Source organism: Gopherus evgoodei, chromosome 1 (assembly GCF_007399415.2).
Source record: "Gopherus evgoodei ecotype Sinaloan lineage chromosome 1, rGopEvg1_v1.p, whole genome shotgun sequence".
In the NCBI taxonomy this organism is placed as follows: Eukaryota; Metazoa; Chordata; order Testudines; family Testudinidae; genus Gopherus; species Gopherus evgoodei.
The window spans coordinates 212,919,045-212,945,200 of NC_044322.1; the positions used below are offsets into that span (position 1 = coordinate 212,919,045).

A 26,156-nucleotide genomic window follows, 5' to 3' on the forward strand; every position below is an offset into this window, starting at 1 on the left:
TGTATTTAAGTGACTGAATGGTTTATATATCATTGTGGGCCAGGGACTGTGTGCACTCTATGGGGGAAAGCGTTACCACAGCTCCTCCAGGAAGTGAAACCAGTAGGGGATGATGAAGGCAAATCACCCAGGTTATAACACCTCCAGAAAGGTACCACCTTCTGAGGTTCATATATCCTGGTTCAAACCGGATTCTCCAGAGACCACCAGAAAAAGAAAGGACTTTTGGATAAATAGCCCTGAGCTTAAACTGACTCAGAGCCTTTGATCTGGCTCCTGATCTAAAGGCTGACATGAACTTGCAAGACCAGGGAAAACCCCATTCTGGGGGCTAAAGGACTTACAGCTACCAGCCCTATGCTGGAGTTAGGGTGACCTCTAGTAAGCTTTGTGACACGTGTGTAGGTTTTCATTGGCTCTCTCTATAATGCTTTTACCTTAAGAATAAAAGTGCTTGCTTAGAAGGAGCTGTGTAGTAACTTATAACTGTTGGCCATATATTGGTCACAGCCTTCACAGAGAAAGCAAAGCACTAGCTAAGCTGTCTGGCTTACTGGGAATATCAGTGTAGATCAGGAAGCTGCACAGCCTTAAAAACTCCAGTCAGAAGAGAGTGAGATGTGACAGCTGAGAGCCAGAAACCTATAAGCGGGTGCCCTCAAGGGACAATGGAGGGTGAAATACAGGTGCAGTTACCTTGAAAGGTGTAAGGAAAACTGAAAGTCATCATTGCTACACTCTCATTCTGGGACTTGGGACCACAGCACTCTATCACCTTCTCTCCAAGACCTTTTGCTACATAAAACAGCGTGAGACTAAAAAAAACAAGAAAGTCCAATGCAATTTCAAGGGCACAGGTGACAAAGGGATTACATGTTTAACTTACTAAGTGAACTCAGTCAGTATCTCTACTTCTCTTGTGTTCGCGTCACTAAAGTGGAAATTCCACTATTTGTGGCACAGCCTTCCTCTCCTCTCAATACCCCAGCAGGGTTCTCTCTCAAGTCTAACAGTGGTGTCAGTTTCTTCTTTGACTCTGCAGTACTCTCCTGGAAACCATCAGCAATCTAGCACAACTGGTCTGAAGGATGTGTTACAGATATATTGGGAGACTCTGGATTCCAATTAAATATTGCTACTTTAGGGGCTGAGGATGGCAGACAGCGCACTAACCAGTATGGGAAGAAGAAATTGCGGAGACGACAGAGGCTAACCCCAATTCTTACAAAGAGTGCCCAGCAGAGCAGAGAGACCTCTCTCCATTCTACTCCAGAGGAAGAAGCAAGTATCTTACATTTACCTTCAAAGGACAAAGAGGTACATCAAATCTGCTGGGATTCAAACTTGCTGTTCCAGGGATCTAGGTCATCCTCCAATATCTACCAGACTTCAGCTATGCCTGACTACAAAGGACATTCCTTATTGTGCACAGAATCCTCCCTCTGTCATTTGCAGATTTACTTTCCCTTCCCTTTGATTGAATTACTCAGATGAAAGAAGTTAAATCAGGAAAATGAGGTAACTATATAAACAGAAGAAACTAATCCCACCTTAATTTAAATGGCTGGCATAATCTGGATTAGGAATATTATGCCTCTTCTTGTGTGTCTTGGAAAACTGACATAATCACCACTTCTCTACTGCAGGGAAAAGGCTTGGACTCACTGCCTACAGAAGGATCAAGATGATTTTGTGGTTAAGGCACTGTACTGGGTTCAGGAGATCTGTATTCAATTCTCAGCTGTGCCATAACTTCCTGCAGGACTATAGGGAAGTTGCTTAAACTCTGTCTCAGTCACTCACCTGCAAAATGGGAGGGCTGTATGAAGATAACTTGGTTAGCGTGTGCAAGGTGCTAAAATACTAGATAGGCGATACAAAAGTATCCAGATAAAGACAAGTCCATAATTCAAAGAGTATTTCTCTCTAGAAGAGCAAAATTGCCAGCCTTCCAATATGGTTCTTCTTTCAATATTATTAAACTGGCTTGTGGAACTATTTCTGATTTAGCACAGGGAAAAATGAAAGAATTGATTAAGAGGTCACTCTGAGGCTCTATTTTATCATGCAGGGCAGCAACAAGTTATCCGTTACTAGACATTGGTTCCTAAAAGATTAGGTTGCATGGCTGCAGGCTAGCAGCATGTACAGAACCTACTCAACAAGAATTCATGTTGAGTTTGAACTTTTGTTGGGGTGAACTACAAGACTCCCCGAGCATCTCCTTAAAAAGGGGCAGTACAGCAAAATTAGTATTCATACAAGTTCAGTCTCTGCAGCAAGGACTTTTATAACTGCTCTTTTAAATAACTTCAAACTTCAAGCAGCCTCAGATAACAAAGGGGACAATTGTGTCTTAGTCTGAAAATAAGAGCTCAGCAACTTAAACAGCTGCCAGAAGCTTCTAGGGATCTGTATTCTGAATTACAAATGGGGGAATTGTCTACTATAGGGGGAAGTTTTGGCCAGACTACATTTCACATTAAAACCAGGTAACGGAAATAAAGGTACGTGTCTTTTCTGCACCTTCCTTGCATTTCAAACTCAGATACTTCTGCTACATGTTACATGGTGGCAGCTGCATCGCTATAGAGCAGGATTCTCCTTACCTTTGAGTTTCTGGAGTTCATCCCTCAGGTCGGGACCAGCATGCATAAAGATGCTCTCAGATACCAGATTCTTATCTGTGAGAGATTCATTGCTGGTGTTTACTATGGCTGTGCAGTTCAGTAATGCTACATTTCCTTTCCTGAGGAAACAAAGCCATTGAGTGCAGGTTAGATACAGGAGTTTGGCACCACAGAAGTTCTTCTGGACTGCTAAAGGGTTATTATGGCCTTGTTTCATGACACACTGTAGTCCTCTCTCTCACCCTACTTGTGAGATATGTTCCATAAACAGAAGCATAATTTAGAAGAAATTAAGGCTGGTAAAACACGGCATCCTCACAATGAAGTCTTAAAAAACAATGAAAAGTCAAGTTTCCAGGTAATTTCTTAACCATACCCTAATGCCCACACACCACATAACCACAGACTCAGAATCTTCACAATGAACTTCACTCTACCTCCAACTAGTATGGAACCAGACTACATGCAACTCATAATTCTCCCTCACAGTACAACCTTAACTGCAAATTCATGCTTCCCCAATAAACAACACACTGTTCACTTAAGCAGTGAACTGTAAAGAAATTCCATGTTAAACTTTGAGAGACATTAATGTGTTGTGTGTAGCATGTTTGTTCATCATGTGGAAGTAGAAATAAGTTCCTTGCAATGATGTGGAGTCTGTGACTGGAAATGTACAGTGTAGGCATTAGGGTAAAGTTTAGAGTGTCCCATAACTTGGGATTTTCTTGCTTTTGAGGATACAGAGAGGATATATTACACACACCTAATTTTACTTAATATTTTGCTTATGGAATTTCCTGGATTTTTAATATAGCAGTGAGGGTCTTATCGGTGGTATGATAACAGAGCAAGGAATCATCCTTGACTTTCTTATGGCAAATGGGAATATGGAGGGAACAATTATGTTTGAGGTGGGCAAGGGGGAATATTTGTGAGACCCAGTGGGTCTGTCCCTAGTCTCCCTGATGCCAGTATGATATTACCCCTGTTCCTGGAGCCTGTCAAATGCTGCATCTGATCCAGTGGGCCAGCCTTGGCTCCTCAGAGCAGAGGAGCCTCTTCTGAAACTGTAGAGCTCTGATTTTAAAGAAAGCCTTCTAATCATGAACAGGCTATTACTAATACAGTGCTGTCTCTTAGTCTTCACCCAGTCAGCTTAAGTGCATCTATCTGCTGCTGCTCAGAACACTGAAAAGCTACAGCAGAGGGAAAGATGACCAGAGTCTGATGCATTTTCATTGCTACCATTAAAAATACCTCTGGGCAACTGTGAAACTGACAAGAATCTGGTCACTTGCACTCTGATGCTTCAAGAGAAAGCTGTAAGTTAGGATCAGAGACAGGAACTGAAGGAAGAAACTGAGGCTCAGAAGGAGGATAGAGCAACAGTGCCCCTACCCACCCATGTCTGCAACAGCTAGGAGAATCTGGGGTGAACAGGCAGAGATAAAGCCAGAGATCATGACCCTTCTTCTGTGCAGCAACCAGAAGGGGTTGGAGAATGGGGCTGATCTTCAAATTTACCAGACACCTACGATCTGGAGGTTGACATGAATGAGAGTTCCGAGCAAAGCCAAGAAATCCCAACCTGGCTTCTTAGCAGCTGGGAAAAGGGGGGTGGCTCTTCACTTTACTCCTGGTCCTGAGGGTGCCCCCACTTTTCATACTCGTCTTCTGCTGATAGGTGTAGTCCTCTGGAAATTAGGTGCTGATAAGTGTGAGTGGGTGGGCGAGGGAGAGGAGATGACATAGATGGGGTAAGTTAGCACAGAGACACTGTTGAGATAAACAAATTTTGGAAGAAGAATATGGAGACAGAATACAACATAAAGAAAGCATATGCAGGCAAAGAGACAGAGAAGAAGAAAAAACGACACACACTAAGGACAGTACAGGAAAAGATATCCCATTATTTGACGATAGGAATGCAGAGAAGAAAGTGAGACAAAAAGGAGAAAAAATCCACACCATGTGAAGAGCTTTATTTTGTGGTGATTACCATTTTGTCAGGCACTTTGTCATCACTACATTCATTACTGTGGCATCTAAGAAGTCAGAGTGAGTTTGAACTTACCACAATATTATTTTTGCATTGATGTCTTGCCTATATGGGAAAGGTGATCTAACATCAAGTTGCGGTTTTTCAGCTTGAGTTTTGTGGGAGTCCAGTTGGTCTGCCTCACAGCAGTCATTCCAGGCTGGCAGAGAATCAATATCCACAAATTGGGAAGGAGCACCCAAGGGATCCATGGAATGGAAACAGCAACTCCTCTTTCCACTACCTCTTCAGCACTCCAATACTCACTGGAGTCTTTCTGGTGCTTCAGAGGAGAAAAAATAGGATCATAGACCTGGATTTTCACTGAGAATAATTCTGGAAGAGTTAGACTTTTCATAAAGGAAAGCTGAAGAACAATTAAAGCATTTGCAGGTAGCAATGTAGTTAAGATTCACAGGCTATTTCGTTCCCAACCTATCCTCTGTATGGTTTCATTTTTTGACTTTTAAATGTTTGTGCTTGGTCTCAGTACAAAGGTGAATTGTTTTGGAAAGTCTGAGCTAAGATAATTATTCTGTTTTTGAATTATCCAATGGTGAAAAAAAAAACCTCATTTTCTTCACTATAAAATATTCCAACTGGCTTGTGAACTTGAATCTTATAAAATGCTGAATCTATGAATTCCACATTTTGCAGGATTTGTAGTTCAGCCTAAGAAAGAAAAGTCATATTTGAAGAAAAGTGATTCAGTGTTTTAAGTAAAAAATGTACAAAAATACACACTTATGTATACATAACAGGATAGATTTTTCTTTTCTGACTACCTTAACACTTAAACATCCAATCCTGCATCCTCCACTGCAAATAAAGTGCTCTTGAAGTCATTTAGAGTTAAGGGTGCTTAGCTCCTCTTAGGATCAGGCCCTTAGCGCTTTAGTAACATTTAAACACTTTAAAAACAAAAACAGTCAAATTTGCTTGCTCTCTCTCTATTTTGCAAAAATCAATAGTGCCTAGTGGACTGTCAGTCACTAATACAAATTGAAGTCTATTTCTCTCATGCCCCCTCCAAAGGCTTGGGACGTTTAGCACTTAAGCTACTGTTCAGTTAATTTTGGGTTAATTTAACTGGCAACAACTTTGAAAAGCTCTTATTTCCCATGTAGTAAAAAAGAAGATGCATTTTCCCAGTCCTGCTCTGAATCAGCCTGGACATTCTGTAAAGCCACAAAAATTGATAGAGTGACTTGCAGTTTAGCAGTGCTCCTAGATTCATCGCTGACACTAATTTCTTAGCATCATTTGAAAATGCTGCTGTATTTCTATCATCTCTGATTGAGTAGGCGAATCTGCCTCATCCTGGCAAATGATGATCTTGCCTCCATTATGCACATCTTTTTCAACTCCTGTCTGGACTACAGTAATGCAATATACTGGACACAACCCCCCCAGGAAACTCCAAATAGTACAGAAAACACATCTCCTCAATAACCTGCACAACTGCAAACACAAGCAGAATACGAAGATCATGGTCTTGTTCCTTAACTTCAAGTAAATTAGTTGGGGACGAATTCTGCACAACTGTGCCTGCACAAAATTTATGTTCCTCACAGATTTCTTTGCTTCCCTGCAGAAAAATGACTTTCTGATGGGGAAGCAAAGAGAAGCCACAAGAGTGGTTATGTGACCCACCCCAAGCAGTGTTTCAGGTGCCCAAGGCAGCCAGCAGAAAGGTAAATCACTGAGGTGGGGACAGACCAGGGAAGACCCAGCTGATGGCTCCTACTCTGCACTGGACTCAGATGCTAGTCCTGACTGGGCTGGGGAGGATGGGACTTCCTCTTCCCTTGCATGGCATCCAGGGCCACGTCAGACCCACCCCAACATTTCTTCCCGAGCTTCAGGAAGCTCTGCAAACTCCTCTCCACCCCGCGTCCTGCACCCATCACTCCTCAGCTGCAGAGGGAGGGATCACTGTATAGGGAGCTGCTCTCCCATTGGCCTAACCCCTGTGCATCCAGACCCCCTCATACTAAACCCTCCTGCTGAACCGCACTCCCCCCCCGATGAGTCCCACTCCCACTACTCCTGGACCACTCCGACAAACCACCCACTCTTGGATTTCCCCCCACTGAGCTCCAGCCAGCTGCACCTGGATCCCCACCCCACTGAGCCCCACTCCCCCAGAATCTGGACCCCCTCACTGAGCTTCCCACACCCAGAACCCCCTCCCAAGCTCTATCACCCACACACCCTAGAACCCCCCTGCTGAGCCCCAACCATCTTCACCTGGACCTCCCTGCGAAGTGCCACTACTGTTACACCCAGAACCCCACAGCAAGCCCCTGTGCATCAAGATTCCTCCTGTCCCCAGATCCCCCGCAGAGCTGCCCGCACCCCCAATACCCCAAACAGAACCCTCTCAACCCACACCTGGAGCCCCCCACACCAAGCCCATCCACACTTGGATCCTGCCTTACTGAGCCTGCCTGCCCAGACCCGGTGCACCTGGCATGGACAGGCAGGGCCCTGGGGTGTTTCTGGGACAGATCTGGTCCTTGCGCTGTGTCAGGGTTGGCTGCAGCTTCACCGCTGAATCTGCATCTCAGGTGGGATGGGAGCTGCACAGTGATCTCCCATCTCTGTGCAGCCAGTGGCCTGTGCTCCCCAATGCCAAGCTGGAGCCTCCACATTTATTTGACAAATAAAATTTGCAGAATTTTAAAATATAGTAAGCAGAATTTTTAATTTTTGGTGGAGGATGCCTTCACAAGCAAGTATTTAAAGGCCTGAGCAGAGCATACCTAAAGCTATTGGATGAAGGCCACATTTCCTAATTCTGCTCCTCAGACACAATGAGCTCTACACAGTAAGGGTAAAGCCGACTGCGTAGAACACAGTTTCTAGCTCCAGACTGTGGAATGAATTGACACAGGAACTAAGGCTCATCCCAAAACATCACCTTCTTCGGCTCCAAGTACACGGTGCACTTCTTTGACCTTGTCTTCTCTAACAGACAAACAGTAGCATGTGCACTAAAATAAAAACCCTAAAGCAAACCCAAACCAAAATACCAGAGCAACTAGCACCACAGCAGCTACTAGCATGTTGAAAGAGACTGAAACAGGAACCAGTGAGGAAAAACTGTTCACAATCTGTGAGAAAATAAATAGTACTATACTATGTGGCAGTCTGCCATTGAATTAAGACAGACACTTGGGATGAAACCTCAAATACACTGAAGCCTTTAGATACTTGTATCCATTTCTGACTGAGATCCAAAGTTTGTTCTTTTTGCACAACCATACTTGTGTCACTGAAGCATGTGGTACATACCACAGGAGCAGAAAGATTAGTTAAAACCGGAAGGAATGCAGAAAAAAGGCAACAGAAACACTTACTGGGAAGAGGGGCATATTCGAAAGGAAAGATTGAGAGTTGAAAATATACAGTTTGGCAAAATAATAAATATTAGGGTGGCGGGTATGATAACAGTCTAACAGTGTGACCGGTACAACGCAAGGTGACAGGTGAGGTATAAACAGGAAAACTTTGGTTAAAAGAGTTAGACTGAATAATGGGAAACATTAGCCACGGTCATTTCCCTCCTAGGAGAGTCTCCCAAGAGAAGCAAGTGAAGTCAGTGACTGATAAGGTCTCCCGGCCTGAGTGCCCAGCTTTTAGTTTCTGTCCGTGCAGCATCACACCTGTGCCTCTGGGGGGCATGTAACAACTACACGCGTCTTCACCTTTCCCTAGGTGCCTTACACAACGGGACAGCGATCCGGGGCTGGAGAACACGGGCCGTGCCCCAGGCTCAGGCCCCCGGCAGGGATCTCCCCCCCCCGCCGGGGGGTCTCACCGGGCGCAGACCGCAGGACCTGGGCAAGTTCCTACACAAACGCTCGAAGCTAGACCCCCCGCCCTCACCGTGCCGGCCGGGACACGCGCCCCGCAACCCAACGGACACGGAGGGGCGGTTACAGGCCGCGCGCCTGCAGCGGGGGGCGGGGCCCCTCAGCACAGAACACACACAGCGACCCCACCCTGCCTAGCAACGCCCGCCCGAGGAGCTCCCCCTTAGCAACAGACCCCAGCGCCACCCCGGGCCCAACCGCTCGCTCGCGTCCACCCTCGCCGCGGTCCGCCCCTCACTCACGGGCCGGCCCCGCTCCCCCCATCTGGCGAGAGGGTCCCGGTGGTAAGAGTCGACTCAGCAGCATCACCCAGGAAGTGGGCACTGAGCCTGACCCACCCACCTTCCGCTTCCGGATCAAAGCCGACCAATCCCGCACAGAACAGCCAGGATGGTGTCAGATATTGCGTCACTTCCGCCTGAACGCTGGACGGCTTCTGCAGCCCGACCGCTTCCTCTTGTGCGGAAGGAGAGACGGTGTCTGCGCGCGAGTGACCCGCGGAGCCACGTGGGGGCGGTGAGCGCGGGGCCGGTGTGTGGCGGATGCGGGGCGGGGATTGGGTGTTACAGCGCGCGCGGCGCGGCAGCGCCTCCCCCGCCGCTCGTCCCCTCCCCAGCGGGGTCGGCGCCGTCGGGCCCTGATCCCAGCGGAGAGACCGCACCCGGGCTGGAAGCGGCTCCCGTCATGTGCCGCGTTTCCAGTTTGGTTCCATAGCGCTCAGCTCCCGCCCTGTGCACATTGCTTCAGCGCCGCTGCTCATCGCTGCCCCGGCGCCGGGCCCACCACTACCGGGAAGGAGAAATCGGCGCAGCAGCGCTGGTGGAGGGGGCAGGGGAACACACAGTACATGTGCCCGTGCAGTGCGATAAGGCGGAGGGGAAAATCGAAGGTAGTGTGGAGCTGTGTGTGTAGAGGCATCAGGGAGCAGCGAGCTCGGGTGAGGCCTCATCTAGGATATTGCGTTCAGTTCCAGGTTAGGCGTATATGGAAAGATTAAAAACAAAATATGTATAGCAGTGGCGTGATGACAAAGGAGCATGATCATTCCCTGTAAATACTTGTCGGGTGGAAGGTATCATTTAGGCTGGTCCAAAGTGGGAATAATTAAGACTAATGGGGGTAATTGTGCAAAGAAAAATGTGGACTGAAGTAATAGAAAAAATTAGTGCAGTCTGGCACACCGTGGGGTAGTCTCCCAAGGGAAGTGTTGAGAACCCTGTCGCTTTTAATGTTTGTCCATCCCAGTTTAAATAATACTAAAAAAAGTTCTGTAGAGGAGAAGTGAACTTGATATCATACAGCAGGTCTTTTCTGGCCCTAATTTCTCATTATACATGCAATTTTTCTCAGTGATTTCTGTCTTTTCTTTATGTCCAGGTCAGCTACCACCTGGGTCTGGAAATTGCACCATGGGTCTCACCAAGCAATATCTGCGCTACACAGCTAGTGCATTGTTTGGAGTGATTGCTAGCCAGAAAGGCAACATCGTCTATGTGACCCTGCGGGGTGAAAAGGGCCGCTATGTGGCAGTGCCAGCTTGTGAGCATGTCTTCATCTGGGACACCCGGAAAGGCGAGAAGGTGATGAGCTGTTTTCCCCCACTGTGAACCAGAATGGGGTGACACTGCTGTGTTGTACTCCAGTGAGACTAGAAAAGTGTAGCTGCATGAGTTATCTTTGCTGGGAGTTCCCCTTGCAAAGAGATCAAATAAGCTTAGAAATGGTGGCTTCTAATATCCCAGAATGCCCAGAGTGCAGCCAGTGGCCATCAGCTCCTTTAGAGTTCTGTAGTCTTGGCTGGGGGGGCATACTCACTGGCACTGAGATACTATGATGGTGGGGTCATAAGAAGTGGGAGATAGAGACTACAGTGGAAAGGAAATTTGAGGTTTGCAGTGTAGCCAGGCAACTCAGATCAAGACTGAGTCTGGAACTTATAGTGATCATGGGCTGCATTTCAAATAAGATGAGTGCATCTGCAATCTCTTTGCTTTTATGCAAGCTACCTGCTGACATAATCTTTAGATTATTACTATGTCTACACTACAGCTGGGATCGACACTCTGAGATTGGTCCACCGGCGGTCGATTTAGTTGGTCTAGTGAAGTCCCACCAAATCAACAGCAGATCGCTCTCCTGTCGACCCCTGTACTGTATCCCTGATGAGAACAGTAAGGTAAGTCGACAGGAGACTTTCTCCTGTCAACCGCCCCAGGGTGTAGAACCAGCAGTAACTCATCCTAAGGTACGTCGAGTTGCGTAGCATAGGCCGATTTACTGCGGTGGTGTAGACATAGCCTAAGTTTATTTGCTTCTGTCACAAGTACATGATACAAATACCCTGTGTGGGGACCTTTCCTACGCAAAACTTAACTGATCTTGATTCTTTCCTTTGATCTTAAATAATTTATTTGGGTGGAAAGGGTATATGAGTGTCAGTTTCACTGAGCCATTCTTCCTTGTTACTCCTAGAGTTGAGTATGAGATTTGAAGTTCCACTGTTGACAGTGCAGAGCAGTACAAAAGGACATGAAGAGTACTGCTTCAAATGACATATTAGACCCAGAGCTACACTAGCACAGTGCTTTAGGGGTCTTTTGGAATTCTGAACTCATGTACACCCCATGGAAAAAAATAATTATGTTGTATGCCTCAGAGGAGCTAAAATGGAAAGGAATTGTCCTGTGAAGAAATTTGGAGTGCCTCTTTTACTGGCAAGCAAGAGGAATCACCTTCTAGCTGTTAGACTTCTGGATTCTAGTCCTCGTTGCACCCTGATTTGCTGTTTGGCCTGGTGATAGCATGTCCCCCGTCCTGCCCCGCCTCAGTTTCCCCCTTTTAAAATCTGTGATAATAGTATTCGTTCATTTCAGTAGCAGATTGTGAGGAATGAGTTTCCAAAATAGTGGGGGTCCTCGGAAGGTCTGATAGACAAACAAAGTATGTTCTTCCTTCTGTTCTCTGTGGGCGTGTCTAGCTCTTGACATGTCACAAACACCTTGTCTTCTGAAAATTACAGGTTCTCATCCTTCAGGGTCTCAAGCAGGAGGTCACTTCTCTCTGCCCATCCCCAGATGGGTTGCACTTGGCTGTTGGGTATGAGGATGGATCGATCCGTGTCTTCAGCCTCCTGAGTGGTGAAGGGAATGTCACTTTCAATGGACATAAGTCTTCAGTTACGACTCTGCAGTATGATCATCTGGGAGGCAGACTGGTGTCTGGCTCAAAGGTGAGAACTGGTGGGAGAAGCCAAGTCTGGAGGTCAGTTCTTTCATAATTAGGGAGGACTAGCTGCTCTGTGGAGATAACTGTAGTTATGTCTACCGGTCAAGTGGCCTGGCTGCGAAGGAGTGGATGGTGCACTGGAATAGCACTGGAGGAGTGTTAGTGAGAGGATCTGGGTCAGATTCACAGCTGAGTTGCATCACAGATCTTTATGGAAGGGGTGCTGTAGATCAAGACTAAAGTGCGTTAGCGGATCTGTGCATGAGGGAGTATAGGGCTGGAATGGTGGAGGTGCTACAGGTTGGGCATAAAGTACATCAGCAGATCTATTCATTGAGAGCCAAGGAACCCTAGCTGGGGGCTGCAGGGCGGGACTGAGGGATATTGGCAGAGCTGTGTGTGGAGCCCAGGACTAGAATAGCAGGGTGGCTGCAGACAGGGCAGAACTATTGAAGATGGGAGGGTTTGCTAGGTCTGAAACAGCAGGGGGTGCTTCAGGCCAATACTAAGGTGCACTTGTAGAGCTGCATATGTGTGTGCGGGGAGAACAACTGGCTTTATTAGCCCTTCAGTGTGTACTAAAACTCAAATTTAGAGGAAAACAGTCTGCCTGCCTAAGGTAGTGTATTGAGTCTGATGGCAGAAGATTCTGCTGATGTCCATCCTTTGTGATATACCTTTCCTTTCAGGACACAGACGTCATTGTGTGGGATGTCATCAATGAAAGTGGGTTGTACCGGCTGAGGGGGCACAAGGATGCTGTCACGCAGGCACTCTTCTTGAGAGAGAAGAACCTCCTGGTTACCAGGTACATTGTCTGCTGAGCTTGCTGAATTGAGGATTCAAGGCTTTACTCATCTATCATGTCATGTCAAAATCTATTAACTTAATACAAAGAAATGAAGAGTTAGATTTCATAAATGGTGCTCTTTTGCAGAATGAACACATTCTTAATAAGCTTTTCTAAAAAAGCCTTATCATAACACAATAACCTTAACTGTGAGCCAGAGACTTTTTTAAATACATCTGTTATCTTGATATCTAAATGTTTTATAAGGAATACCATTAAGTGGGGAATATCAGCTAATGAGACACTGTCAATTTAAAAATAATTATTCTTTGAATAGTTTTTAAATCTACTGTTAAATATGGTACCTGAGATTACTATAATAGAGGATACATCTATACTGTGTTCCATCGTGGCTGGACAGATGTGCTAGCTCTGCTTGAGCTAGCATGCTAAAAAGAGCAATGTAGCGCTGCTGGTGGCTTGGGCTAGTCACCTAAGTACATACCCAGGGGATCTGGGTGGGTTTGTGCTCAAATGTGCTCCCAGCTGCAGTGTATATGTACCATGAGAGTAGCAGTATGTTTACAGAATGCATTTGACAGTACTTTGTGTTAAGTCACTTTTGCTTTTCCCTCTGTATAATCAATTGGATTCCCTTTTGCTTGTGAATCTTTCACACAGTAATGGGACCAAAAAATAATTTTTAAAAATAGGGAAGTGATTATAGAACCATGGGAAGTGATAGGGAGACATGGGCACATGTAGTACCTGAACTGACTTTTAACTCCTCTAAACATTCACTAGATTTAAAGATGACTGTGTTGCTTAGCAGGAGAATTTTTTTGATGAAATTCTTTTAAGAATGTTTTATTTATTAGACTTATGTATCAGTTTAATAGAAAAAGTATCACATGAATTTAGCATAAAATTATGCTGGGATCTTTTATTTTTCAGATTATTGATGAAATAAGAGTGTTTATTTGGGGAGTCCGGTGGCACCTTTGAAGACTGACAGATTTATTTGGGCATAAGCTTTTGTGGGTAAAAAACCCACTTCTTTAGATGCATGGCTACCCCTCTGATACTTGTTTATTTGGGGTTAGAGTTGAAGCTGTGTTGCGAAGAAATATGCACTTGTTTGGTAGTTTATAAAATGGTTTTATTTTCACAATTTTCTTAATATTACTTTCTTTAGTGTTGGTAAATTAAGATAGTTCTTAATTTTAAAATAAATAGGATCGAGGGGTTGCTATATATTTCTATGGAGATGCTTGGGCAAGATACTCCCTATTTCTCATAACAAAGAGGAATATCAGCCTTAAACATAGTTGTGACTCCTTATTTAAGGCTGATTTTTATTTTTCCACCAGAGATTTGACCTCTTTGTTATGAAAACTATGGAATAGTCTTACCCGGTGTGACAAAGTTCCTCCTCTATCTTGGTGGGTCCTGCGCTTTTTGGCAGATTTGCTCGCCTCAGTGATCTTCCCCACAGTCTGGATCAGCTCCTCCTGTGTCTGATTAGGAGTTGGGAGGTTTAGGGGGAACCCGGGCCCGCCCTGTACTCCGGGTTCCAGCCCAGGGCCCTGTGGAATGCTGCTGTCTATAGTACCTCTTGTAACAGCTGCATGACAGTTACAACTCCCTGGGCTACTTCCCCATGGCCTCCTCCAAATACCTTCCTTATCCTCATCACAGGACCTTCCTCCTGGTGTCTGATAACACTTGTACTCCTTAGTCCTCCAGCAGCACACCCTCTCACTCTCAGCTCCTTGTGCCTCTTGCTCCCAGCTCCTCCCACACACTTCCTCTCCTCTAGCTCCTCCCCCCCAACTGGAATGAGCTCCTTTTTAAACCCATATGCCCTGATTAGCCTGCCTTGATTGGCTGCAGGTGTTCTAATCAGCCTGTCTGCCTTAATTGGTTCTAGCAGGTTCCTTATTTCTCCAGTGCAGCCCCTGCTGTGGTCACTCAGGGAACAGAAAACTACTCAGCCAGTTACTAGTATATTTGCCCTCTATCACACTCCTGTACCACACTGGCCTGGGTCTGTCACACCGGTCATTCAACGTTTACTGAGTACAGCATTTTTTGACCATTTACAAGTACGCTTAACTCATTTAATAGTTTGTGTTAAAACTAATTTAAAAACAAGTCCTTTAAGAAATGTAGTGCTTGGAGTCAGACCTTTTTCATCCTGTCATGGCTCTGAAAGATTCTGTGATTGCATTTGGGCTTGAAAGGCTCCCCATAACACTGCATCCTTGGCCCTACTGCATACTGAGGCAGGAACACCTGAATGTTGTTAAAGTGCAGACACATTGGGACACAAGGGACTGGGCTCCCTGCATCCTCTCTCTGCACAATGCTGATCTCTAACAGCACTCTTCTTCTGCATCCAGCCCATGCACATCCCTTCACATATGGCGATTTCCCCAGTCCTCTTGGCTCCCTATATTGGTGTTTTCTGGTATTGAAGGAGCTCTGTGCGGGGAGACTGAGAAGAATGTGGAGCTGTGGGGGCAGGGAGAAGTAAGGTCCCAATGTCTTTACTTATGCATCAGCTCCCCTGCTCGGGCTGGCTCAGTGTGCAGTGGAGCTTAAGGTATGTCTGCATCGCTGACTGTGTACCCAGGCTTCTTGTCAGGCTTATACATGTGTTGCTGCCTCTTCCTGGTGCCCAAGCTTCCAAGTCATCATTACAGCTGTTACCTACAGATGTACCTGCCCATGCTGTAGTCACACTGCTTGTAGTGTAGAGGTGCCCTGAGGCAGCCGTGCCAAGAAGAGTCTTTAATGTGCTGGTGTTTTGACAGAAACACTCCCGTTGATATTAGTGGACATAGAATTGGGCCTGGAATTAGACAAAGTAATTGCTAATAACTTTTTACTTTATTACAATTAGGGCTGTTAATTTAATTGCAGTTAACTGCAATTAACTAAAAAAAATCTCACTGTTAAGCAATAGAATACCAACTGAAATTTAGTAAATATTTTGGATGTTTTTCTGTGTTTTCAAATATGTCTATTTCAGTTACAACACAGAATACAAAGTGAATGGTGCTTACTTTATATTATTTTTTATTACAAACCTTTGCACTGTAAAAAGATAAAAGAAATATTATTTTTCAATTCACCTCATACAAATACTGTAGTGCAATATCTTGGTCATGACAATGCAACTTACAAATGTCAGTTTTTTTGTTACATAACGGCACTCAAAATTAAAACAATGTAAAACTTTAGAGCCTACAAGTCCGTCATCCTTCTTCTTGTTCAGCCAGTCGCTAAGAGAAATATGTTTGTTTACGTGTATGGAAGATATTGCTGCCCACTTCTTAATTACAATGTCACTGGAAAGTGAGAACAGGCATTCGCATGGCACTGTTGTTGCTGGCATTGCAAGATATTTATGTGCCAGATGTGCTAAAGATTCATATGTTTCTTCATACTTCAGCCATTGCGCCAGAGGACATGCTTCCTTGCTGATGATGCTTGTTTAAAAAATATTGTGTTAATTAAATTTGTGACTGAACTCCTTGGGGGAGAATTGTATGTCTCCTGCTCTGTTTTACCTGCATTCTGCCATATATTTCATGTCATAGCAGTCTTGGATGATGACCCAGCACATGTTCATTTTAAGAACACTTTTACTGCAAATTTGACAAAATGCAAAGAAGGTACCAATGTGAAATTTCTAAAGATAGCTACAGCACTCGACCCAGGATTTAAGACTCTGAAGTGCCTTCCAAAATCAGAGGGATGAAGCTTGGAGCATGCTTTCAGAAGTCTTAAAAGAGCAATACTCTGATACGGAAACTACAGAACCCAAACCACCAAAAAATAAAATCAACCTTCTGCTGGTGGCATCTGACTCATGCTGATGAAAATGAACGTACATCGATCTACACTGCTTTGGATGGTTATCAAGCAGAACCCATCATGAGCATGGACGCATGTCCCCTGGAATGGTGGTTGAAACATGGAGGGATATATGAATCTTTAGTGCATCTGGAATGTACATATCTTGTGACACTAGCTACAGTAGTGCCATACAAATGCCTGTTCTCACTTTCAGGTGACATTGTAAATGTTAAGCAGGCAGCATTATCTCCTGCAAATGTAAACCAATTTGTTTGTTTGAGCAATTGGCTGAACGAGAAGTAAGACTGATTGGACTTGTAGGCTCTAAAGTTTTACATTGTTTTATTTCTGAATGCAGGTTTCTTTTGTCCATAATTCTACATTTGTAAGTTAAACTTTCATGATAAAGAGATTGCATCACAGTACTTGTATTAGGTGAATTGAAAAATACTATTTCTTTTGTTTTTTACAGTGCAGATATTTGTAATCAAAAATAAAGTGAGCACTGTACACTTTGTATTCTGTGTCATAATTGAAATCAATATATTTGAAAATGTAGAAAACGTCCGAAAATATTTAAAAAATGGTATTCTAATCTTGTTTAACAGTGCGATTAATTGCATGATTAATTTTTTTAATCACGTGACAGCCCTAATTACAACCTGTTATTGCACCCTGTTTCCTTTAAGTAAACCTGGAAACAGGACTCCTCAAGGAGATTAAATTATCTGGGGAATGTGAAGGGGATAGTAACAAGCTGTATTTGATTCTTTGAGCACCTTGCAAATGGAAAAGTCCTAAAACCTCTGATAAGCTAAAATGGAGCTCTGTCTGATGCATTTAATATGGCACAGATCATGGCACAGTTCATTAGGACAGGCAGTGAAGAATATTGTATCAACTGAAAATACAGGGGGAATTTAGGGAGACCCAGTTTTGGAATTTGGCCAGCGCACCAGACCTGACACCCTTGCCCTTAAAGAAGCAGAATGGTTTCTCCATAACACTAGGCTAGGGTTTTAGTGCTGACTCTAGGAGGTGCCTCCTAATGAATCACCAGTCCATATTTCTGTATTGCCTGTGTTTTGCTTGATCTCTTATCCTGACTCTGCTTAGCTTATGAGACCTGCTGAGATCCTAGCCTAAATAAGTCTGATCTCCGACACCTTGCAGCATGCTTTACCTTCTTTGTTTCTTACTCTTCAAAGCGCACAGTTTTGGCTGAACTCTGGTGACGTGGCCTTATGTCTGGGTGATGTCATTTGTTTTTTTCAGTGGTAAAGACGCCTTGGTGAAGTGGTGGGACTTGGATACGCAGCACTGCTTCAAAACACTGGTTGGACACCGTACTGAGGTAAATAAAATTAAAGATAGAAGGAGGGAGTTAGTTCAGTACAAGTATCACAGCACACTGGCTGCAAGGTAGCTTCCATTGTTACATCCACACTGCTCAGGATTGGATTTTTTTCAGCTTGTAAACACAACCCCTGTGAAATATTTGTGGTTGGCTGTTGTGAAGAGGGGACAGGTGAGAAGCCTTGTCTGTTGAGGAGGCTTGTACCACTCTTGCTGGGAGTGATGTTTCCAAACAGGATGTCCTTGTGCAGTATCCTGGGTAGCAGGGGCGTGGGCTCTCTGTTTTCATTTTTCCTTTTAAATTAAAAAAAAATCATAGTAATGGGTGGCCATATAACTAGACATAAAGACGCTTCTCGGTGTCTTCTCCTTGGTAGGTGTGGGGACTAGCCTTTGTGTCGCAAGAGAAGCGTCTCATCACTGGCGCTGCAGACAGTGAGCTCAGGGTGTGGAACATCACCTACATCCAGGAGGTAAGAACTGAACTGCATCATCTCGGTTGCTTTGCTCTGGAGTGGATTGAACTGGAACACAGCAGGACTGTGGCTTTCTGGGACATGGTCAGTATCCATCCAGGACACACTCAGTGTGGAGCAAATGTTGTTTGATGGCTTTAACTGTATGTTTCTACTGGCTCCCAGCTCTGTTGTAGTTCTGTGCACGCTGCCTTTGTGCGTGTGTGGGAGCTGTCCTAAGAACGGGGCACTTCTTACTACAGGATCAAGCAGAGTGAAAAGCTGGAGGAAATTCTTGTCTGGGGACATGCATGGTGGCTGCAGACCACTTCTTCTCTTTGTTTAAATTGAGGTTAGCCAAATAAGCAGGTAATGACTGGTGGCCACCCTCCTCTTCACCGCATGGGTGTGGCTTGTGGAGAGGATAGGTTTTGACATCCAGTGCTTCACTTTGGTCTCAGGAGAAGGCCACTTGGATTGGGGTGGTGCAACGTGTGCTGGAACTGATGGTCTGCAGCTGGCTTCTTTTCCTGCCAGGTACATGCAGCCCTCGGTGTCCCAGCTGGCGGCTGATGGGGACCTTGGCTGGGCAATATTTGGGAGCCCTGTTTTAGGCTGCATTGTGGAAGCTCTTCTGTATGGGCTGGTTCCATTTGATTACTGTCTACGCTCTTAGGGCTTCATTTCATAGAGCATCTTTCATCCTGCTTGTTCTCCTGAGTAGTTCAGAGTGAAAGCTGTGACAGTGTTAACTGGAGGGGATTGAGGTGTGGGTGGGGGAGAAGCCAGGGTATGCTAAAAGTATTTTTTTCCTTTGTCTGCCACAAGCAGGCAACAGACCCTAATGAACCAGAATCCAAGAAAAGCAAAGGGCCTCCAGCTCAAGCAGAAAAGACTTCTGAAGTGGATGAGACCTCAGCCCAGGATGAGATGCTGGAGGAGGTAACCCTTTTCCCCACCCTGGCTAAGTGGTGCAGGTTCACAGGGTGTTTGTGAGGGTAGATACACAGCTCAAATAACTAAATAGGGGTTTGAGGACAGACTTGGTTATCTTGCTGACACTTGCCTCGCTCTGTTGGCTTTGTGCCCTGGGGATGTCTCTAGCACTTCTAGAGAAGACACCCTGACCCATAAGCAAGGAATCACACCAGTGTGTGTTCTGCTTTCCTCAGGAACAATCTCTCACTTTTCCCCAATTACTCACAAAATAGCAGCAGGAACCTGTGCATCTATTTGCTGGTAACCTGTGCCAAAGAAATCCCCAATGTAAGCATATTGTCAGGTCTCTAGAAAGGCTTGGCAGTGCTAGCAGAGCTCTTTCCTTGTAGGAAAGGGACTACAATAAAATGGTCACTTTCAGCACTGAATGGAGGCAGATGGAAACTGATTCACCTCGGACTTATTAACAGTACCCTGTGTCATAACCAGGGATCCTGTTTTCTGTGATTAAAAAACGCAAAATTCTCTGATTTAAAAAACCCATAAAAATCCCCATTTCCCCACAATTAAAATGGAATGCTGAACTTTAATTTCCCTAGCCATGATGTATACAGTATCAGGCCTTGGCTACACTTCAGAGTTATAGCGCTGGTAGTGGCTTTACAGCACTGTAACTCACTGCCTGTCCACAATGTCAAGGCACACACAGCGCTGTATCTCCCTGGCTACAGCGCTGCATGTACTCCACCTCGACGAGAGGAATAAAGAGAACAGCGGTGCTGTTGCAGCGCTGGGGTGCCAGTGTGAACAGGGAATAATCTTACTATGCTGTAACTGATGTCCAGAAGCTTCCCATAATGCTTTTAAGTAAAGATTATGCTCTTTGTTTTTTTGTAATGCCTCTGTTTTGTTGTGAACTCCGGGAGCTGCTTATCAAAAAAACAAACACTGCCACTGTTTGCTGTGAATGAACTCCCTTTGGAACGTCCACAGCTAGTGTTTGCTTGAGGAGAGAAGCAGTGGAGCGGGGGTCCCTTTCCTAGCAGCTGCTTATCTGGTCTGTGAGGAAAAAAACAAAGAGGACTATTTGCATTTAGTGAATGAGAGAGGGGTGGGGGAAGAGGTCGGAATTTGCAAGGCAGGGAGCTGACACAGTGTCAGCTCCAGAAATCCACTCTCTCTGTCTCCCCCACGCTCCCTGTCACTCACTCCACTCCACCCCCCTCTTTTGAAAAGCACGTTGCAGCCACTTGAACGCTGGGATAGCTGCCCATAATGCACCACTCCCAACACTGCTGCAAATGTGGCCACGACAGTGCACTGGTAGCTGTCTGTGTGGCTACACTGCAGCACTGGTAGCTGTCTGTGTGGCCACACTGCAGTTCTTTCCCTACGCAGCTGTATGAAGACAGCTTTAACTCCCAGTGCTGTACAGCTGCAAGTGTAGCCATACCCTCAGTTGAACACAGTGTTTTATTGATATACAAGAGAACCCTATTTATCCAAGCCTCCGTTATCTGTCTCTATTAACTGAACTATCGGCCATCTGGGGCTGACGGCGGTGGGGCTCCCGTGGTCAGCGCTGTGTAGCTGAGTGCCCGAACCCCACCTTAAAATAAGAGATAGAAAGCTCTTTGCCAGTCCTCCTGATTATCCCAACTTTTGATTATCTGGTCCCAGTCCCAATTAGATCGGATACATCGGGTTCCACTGTAAATTTAAAGCATATTAAAAAATCAACTACAAGAGGGGGAGGTTGCAGGCATTGAATAAGTGGCACTGGTACTTTCAGTAACATATAGTTAATACGTTTTTATTTTTTCACAAAATTTAAAAACTTTCTCTGTAAAAACACAAATTCCACATTTTTCTGGGAGAAATGGATTTCAAGGATACCTGGTCAGAAGGGTCTCAGAGTGGTGCTGCCATGTTTAGAATCAGTTCCTGTTGTGGGAAGCCTCTTCCACTTAGATCAATCAGCACCTGACAGCCTTTCACTAAATTCCTCCTCTCTGGATCACTTACTCACCTGTTGGCACTTCCAGAATCCTTTGAAGATTTCAGCTTCACTCATTCAATTATAGCTAGACACGCAGCTTTAACAACTCTTCCTTCCTTCCTTCCTCCAGGAAGTTTCTCTGTCTCTATTTTTAAGCAGGTAATTAAATGATCTCTCTTCTCCACCTTCCTCATCTCTGGTGCCTTAATTTTATAAAATTAATAGATAAATATTAGATAAAATTAACAGATAAATTCCCTTCCATTTAGTGACAGGCATGTTTCAGTCCGTGAAAGAAAGTTAGTTCTCAGATAAAATGCAAGAAACATAAGTTAAATTTGTGCCTGACACAAATGTTTGTTTGCTGTTAGTTCCCGCCTCTTCCTTGTCTCTTTTGGATGCTAGTCAGATGTTGTAGACTCTGCCCTTTCATTCTTATATCTAAAGACTTGCTTGACCTTTCAGACTACAATTGTTTTCCCTTTCTGTATCCTTGTAGCGCCTCCTGAGGTGCAACAAAGCTGGCTCCATCATGCGGGCAGGAAGAGACCGAGTAGTTACTCTCGCCACTGACCGGACAGGCAGGATCCTAGCTTGCCATGTAAGTAATATGCTTTGGGGCCTTTTGCTAGTGGACTGCAGAGAAGGCTCTACTGTGTGTCTCAGGGACTCTCCACTGCAGCAGCTTCTTAGGCAACTTGCTGCAAGTATTAACTCTGTGCATTTGTCTCCAGGGAACAGACTCTGTTCTGGAAGTGTTTTGTGTCCTTACCGAGGAAGAAATCTGCAAGAAAATGGAAAAGAAAATGAGAAAAGCAAAGAAAAAAGCCAAGTAAGCTCTGTTTTTGTAAGTTGATGATGTCCACGTGCTGAGAATTGACAAAAAGCCCATCCAGGAAGAGAGTGCAATGAATGAATCATGAACCATTTGCAGTTAGTCTGCTGTTAACATGTTTGTCTGTTCCTGGCTTGTTGGTGCTGGTGTGAGCCAGATTGTTCTCTGCTCCCAATAATTGTGAGAAAATCACCTTCCATGTGATTCTCTTGCAAGAAGTGAATGGGATGAAGGAATGGACCAAACTCTCCTGGTAAAGCCCACTTGTACATCGCCATCTATTACTCAGGAGAGTTGAACAAAGTAAATACACTTCCCAATGTAAAAGCTGGTGGTGCTAGCCTGAGTAACCAGAGTCACTTTGACATCTACAGATTGTGAGCCTTGGGGTGGGATGTGCCAGGTTCAGATTGGGGCAAATTGTCTTTTAGCGGACAGCCTTTTATTATAAGTCTATTTTATGCTTCTCCAGTGTCCATCGTTCATATATCCCCTAGTGTTTAACTGGTGCCTCACAATAGCCCTGGGAGGTAGGTGAATGTTAGCTCACTTCATGGGAAATCTGAGGCACACCAAGGATACATCTGTTTATATTTTAGTAGTGCCTAAGGGCCAGAATTAGGAGTCAGGACCCCATTTTTCTGAACTGTACAGAAACCGAACAAAATAATGATCCATGCCCCTGAGAGCTTTCAGCCTGTTGGCTTGTCTACACTTGAATGTTAATTTGGATTAAGGTAGGGTGTGAATTTAAAGCACAGAAGCCATTCTGGAATAACTCCATGGGTGGACAGGCCCTAAGTGCACAGGTGGGGAGGGATGCAATTAAGTTGGTGTCTTGAACAAATTTCAACAGTGATATCTACTTCCTGCCTCCCTAAATCACCCTTGTGGTTTCAGTTTGATAGAGTATACTCTTGCACTTCCTGTCCTAAGCCTGTGGCTTGTTGCTGGGCTCCAATAAACAATTTCACTTTACTGGAGTAGGTGGCTTCTCCTCACTGAATAGTTCTCATTAGCAGGGTGTGGTTTGATAGGCATATTAATAAGACAGTCTAGGATCATTATTCTCTAACTTTGCAACAAGAGTCCTGGGATCTCTTAAGTTCTTCAAGACTGCCAGCAGCATTGCTGGCCCTCAAGGTCTGCACTGAAGAGCATTGCGCCTCCATTAGAACGGCACCTCGGTGTCAGCGCTGGATAAGGGTCCAGCTAGTTTCATTCATAGAGGAGTTGCAGTGTGTTAATTTTGGCGGGGCTGGGGGGTGAATGTGTCTGTACATTTCTGTCCCGTGTTAGCCTATGACTGGACTGGCAGTGCCCAGTACACTGATTCCCAGTGGTTGTCTGACTTTTTTCTAGACTGAAGTCTGAGGAGGAGGAGCCTGAAGGAAGCGTTGAGATGAGTCTGCAAGAAGAGATTCAGCGAGTCACTAGCATCAAAGCTTCTGCTAAAATCAAGTGAGTGCAAAGCCCTGTTCTGGGGTCATTGATGCAGCTCACGTACCCACTGAGGGGGCCGTGACCTGGGGAGAGTTTGTATTGTACAAAGGTGGCTCATCTCCAAAGATGAGAAGCTGAGACGCCATAGAACTTAGAGCTGGGGAAAGGCCTGCAGGATCCCAGCTAGTCAACCTCCACCCCATATCCCTACAGTGTCTTCACACCCCTTCCATTAAGATTGTTCCCTGCAAGGGATTCTCTAGGGCAGTGGTTCTCAAACTTTTGTACTGGTGACCCCTTTCACATAGCAAGCCTCTGAGTACGATTTCTCTCTCTCTCCCTCTCCCTCGCCCCATTAAAAACACTTTTTAATATATTTAACACCATTATAAATGCTGGAGGCAAAGCGGCGTTTGGGGTGGAGGGTGACAGCTCGTGACCCCCCATATAATAACCTCTCGACCTCCTGAGGGGTCCCAACCCCCAGTTTGAGAACCTCTGCTGGAGGGGCTTACCTCATCCAGTTTTAAATAACAGGTCCAATGGGGTTTCTGCTGTTGCCTTTGTTAGACTATTCCACTGCAGACTGCCTCCCCTATCAAGAAGTTGTTCTTGGTGTTTTCCTCTAGTTTATTTCATCTTGTTTCTCCTAGTTATGACCCTGACTTCTCTGTTCATTTAAACAGGTCATTTGACTTGATTCTGTGTCCAAAAGGAGAGCTGAAGGCCACCTTACTGCTCCAGAACAACAGCATCGAGTCCTACATCCTGAAACCATCAGCACAGGTCCCCCAAGTTGTCCGTGCATCCAAGATAACCATTGGAGGTCACCGCAGTGATGTCAGGACACTGGCTTTTAGCTCCGACAACATTGCTGTCCTCTCGGCTGCTGCTGAATCTGTTAAGATCTGGAACAGGTGTGTGTTCTGATTCTGTAAATTCCTCTTCGTCTGCCTCAAAGGTTGGGGCTGTTCAGGTTAGAGGGGAGAATGGGAAATGGAGAGGGGAATGATCCCAGGGAATACAAAGTGATGAATGGAATAGAGAAGGTAGATGAGGCACTCTGTTTACTCTTTCTCATTATACAAGGACAAGGGGATGCTTCTTTCGTGAAACTGAAAGATGAAATTAAAAATGCATTACTAACCGAAGGAATTCATTACCACTAGATATCATTGAGGCTAAGAGTTTAATGGGGTATATAAAAGGACAGCTCTCCGGATATTGAGGACATCCACAGTCATGGAATCAAAGAAATGTAGGGCTAGAAGTCACCTCAAGAGGTCATCAAGTCCAGCCTCTTACACTGAGTCAGGACCAAGTAAACCTAGACCATCTCTGACAAGTGTTTGTCCAGCCTGTTTCGAAAACCTCCAGTGATGAGGATTCCACAATCTCCCTTGCAAGCTTGTTCCAGAACCTGCTAACCTTTATCGTTAGAAAGTTGTTTTTTAATATTTAACCTAAATCTCCCTTGCTGCAGATTAAGCCCATTACCTCTTGTCCTACCTTCAGTGGATATGGAGAGCAATTGGTCACCATCTTTAATTTATAACAGCCCTTGACATATCTGAAGACTGTTATCAGTTCTTCCTTTAGTCGTCTTTTCTCACGACAAAACATGCTGCTTTTTCTAACCTTTTCTCATAGCTCAAGTCTAAACCTTTTATTACTTTCATTTCTCTCTTCTGGACTCTTTCCAGTTTATCCACATCTTTCCTGAAGTGTGATGCCCAGAACTAGACAGAGTACTCCAGCTGAGGCCTCAGCTGAGGTCGAGTAGAGGGGACAGTTAGCTCTCGAATCTTACATACAACACTCCTGTTAATACATCCCAGAATGACATTAGCCTTTTTCGCACCTGCATCACCTTGTTGGCTCATATTTAATTTGTGAACCACTATAACTCTCAGATCCTTTTCAACCATACTACCACCTCGCCAGTTATTCCCCCTTTTGATTTTTCCTTCCTAAGTGTAGTATTTTGTACTTAATTGAATTTCATCTTGTTGATTTAAGACCAATTCTCTAATTTGTTAACGTTGTTTTGAATTCTAACCTGTCCTCCAAAATGCTTGCAACCCCTCCCAGTTTGGTGTCATCTGCAAATTTTATAGGCGTTCACTCCACTCCATTATCCAAGTCATTAATGAAAATATTGAATAGGACTGACCCCTGTGGGACTCCACTAGATACTCTCTGTCTCAAAGCCAACCACTGGTAACTACTCTGAGTACAGTCTTTTAATATTTTTCTTAGCATATGCACAACATGCATCATGTGGCACATGACCAGGATGCATCACTGAATTTGGTCTGTTGGTTGGATCATTAGCTTCCCTCGCCCGATCAGTTTTGCACCCACCTTATGCTAATTTCATCTAGATCACATGTCACTACTCTGCTTGTGAGAATGTCATGTGGGACTGTATCAAAGGCATTACTAAAATCCAGTTTTGTTATGTCTATAGCTTCCCCCTATCCACTAGGCCAGTAACTCTGTCAGGGAAGGAAATTAGGGTGGTTTGGAATGATTTATTCTTGATAAATCCATGCTGGCTATTCTTTATAACCCTATTATTCTGTAAGTGCTTACAAGTTTGCTTGTTTAATAATTCATTCATAGAATCATAGAATATCAGAGTTGGAAGGGACCTCAGGAGGTCATCTAGTCCAACCCCTGCTCAAAGCAGGACCAATTC

General features: G+C 44.8%; 2 protein-coding genes across 9 annotated transcripts in view; one reads left to right on the plus strand and one right to left on the minus strand.

The window, feature by feature from the left end:
• The window catches only part of GDAP2 (ganglioside induced differentiation associated protein 2), a 48,558-nt gene extending 39,651 nt beyond the window's left edge, over positions 1 to 8,907 (minus strand). For 2 of the 3 annotated variants that reach the window (XM_030534784.1, XM_030534764.1), the window contains exons 1-3: positions 8,792 to 8,907; positions 4,708 to 4,954; positions 2,610 to 2,749 (exon numbers count right to left, since the gene is read on the minus strand). In XM_030534784.1, coding sequence (XP_030390644.1) covers positions 2,610 to 2,749; positions 4,708 to 4,883 — 316 coding nt within the window. In that variant the 5' untranslated portion in view covers positions 4,884 to 4,954; positions 8,792 to 8,907. The remainder of the gene's footprint in view (positions 1 to 2,609; positions 2,750 to 4,707; positions 4,955 to 8,791) is intronic. The other variant, XM_030534774.1, reaches the window with a different exon arrangement.
• A 65-nt stretch (positions 8,908 to 8,972) lies between these two features.
• Positions 8,973 to 26,156, plus strand: part of WDR3 (WD repeat domain 3) — a 37,170-nt gene continuing 19,986 nt past the window's right edge. The window contains exons 1-11 of one of the 6 annotated variants that reach the window (XM_030534873.1): positions 8,973 to 9,065; positions 9,927 to 10,129; positions 11,569 to 11,778; positions 12,464 to 12,582; positions 17,704 to 17,782; positions 18,162 to 18,257; positions 19,068 to 19,181; positions 21,677 to 21,778; positions 21,912 to 22,009; positions 23,375 to 23,473; positions 24,142 to 24,372. In XM_030534873.1, the coding sequence (XP_030390733.1) occupies positions 9,959 to 10,129; positions 11,569 to 11,778; positions 12,464 to 12,582; positions 17,704 to 17,782; positions 18,162 to 18,257; positions 19,068 to 19,181; positions 21,677 to 21,778; positions 21,912 to 22,009; positions 23,375 to 23,473; positions 24,142 to 24,372 (1,319 nt within the window). In that variant the 5' untranslated portion in view covers positions 8,973 to 9,065; positions 9,927 to 9,958. Of the gene's footprint in view, positions 9,066 to 9,229; positions 9,487 to 9,926; positions 10,130 to 10,598; positions 10,726 to 11,568; positions 11,779 to 12,463; positions 12,583 to 17,703; positions 17,783 to 18,161; positions 18,258 to 19,067; positions 19,182 to 21,676; positions 21,779 to 21,911; positions 22,010 to 23,374; positions 23,474 to 24,141; positions 24,373 to 26,156 lie in introns of those variants that run through there. The other 5 variants (XM_030534894.1, XM_030534879.1, XM_030534886.1 and 2 more) reach the window with 5 other exon arrangements.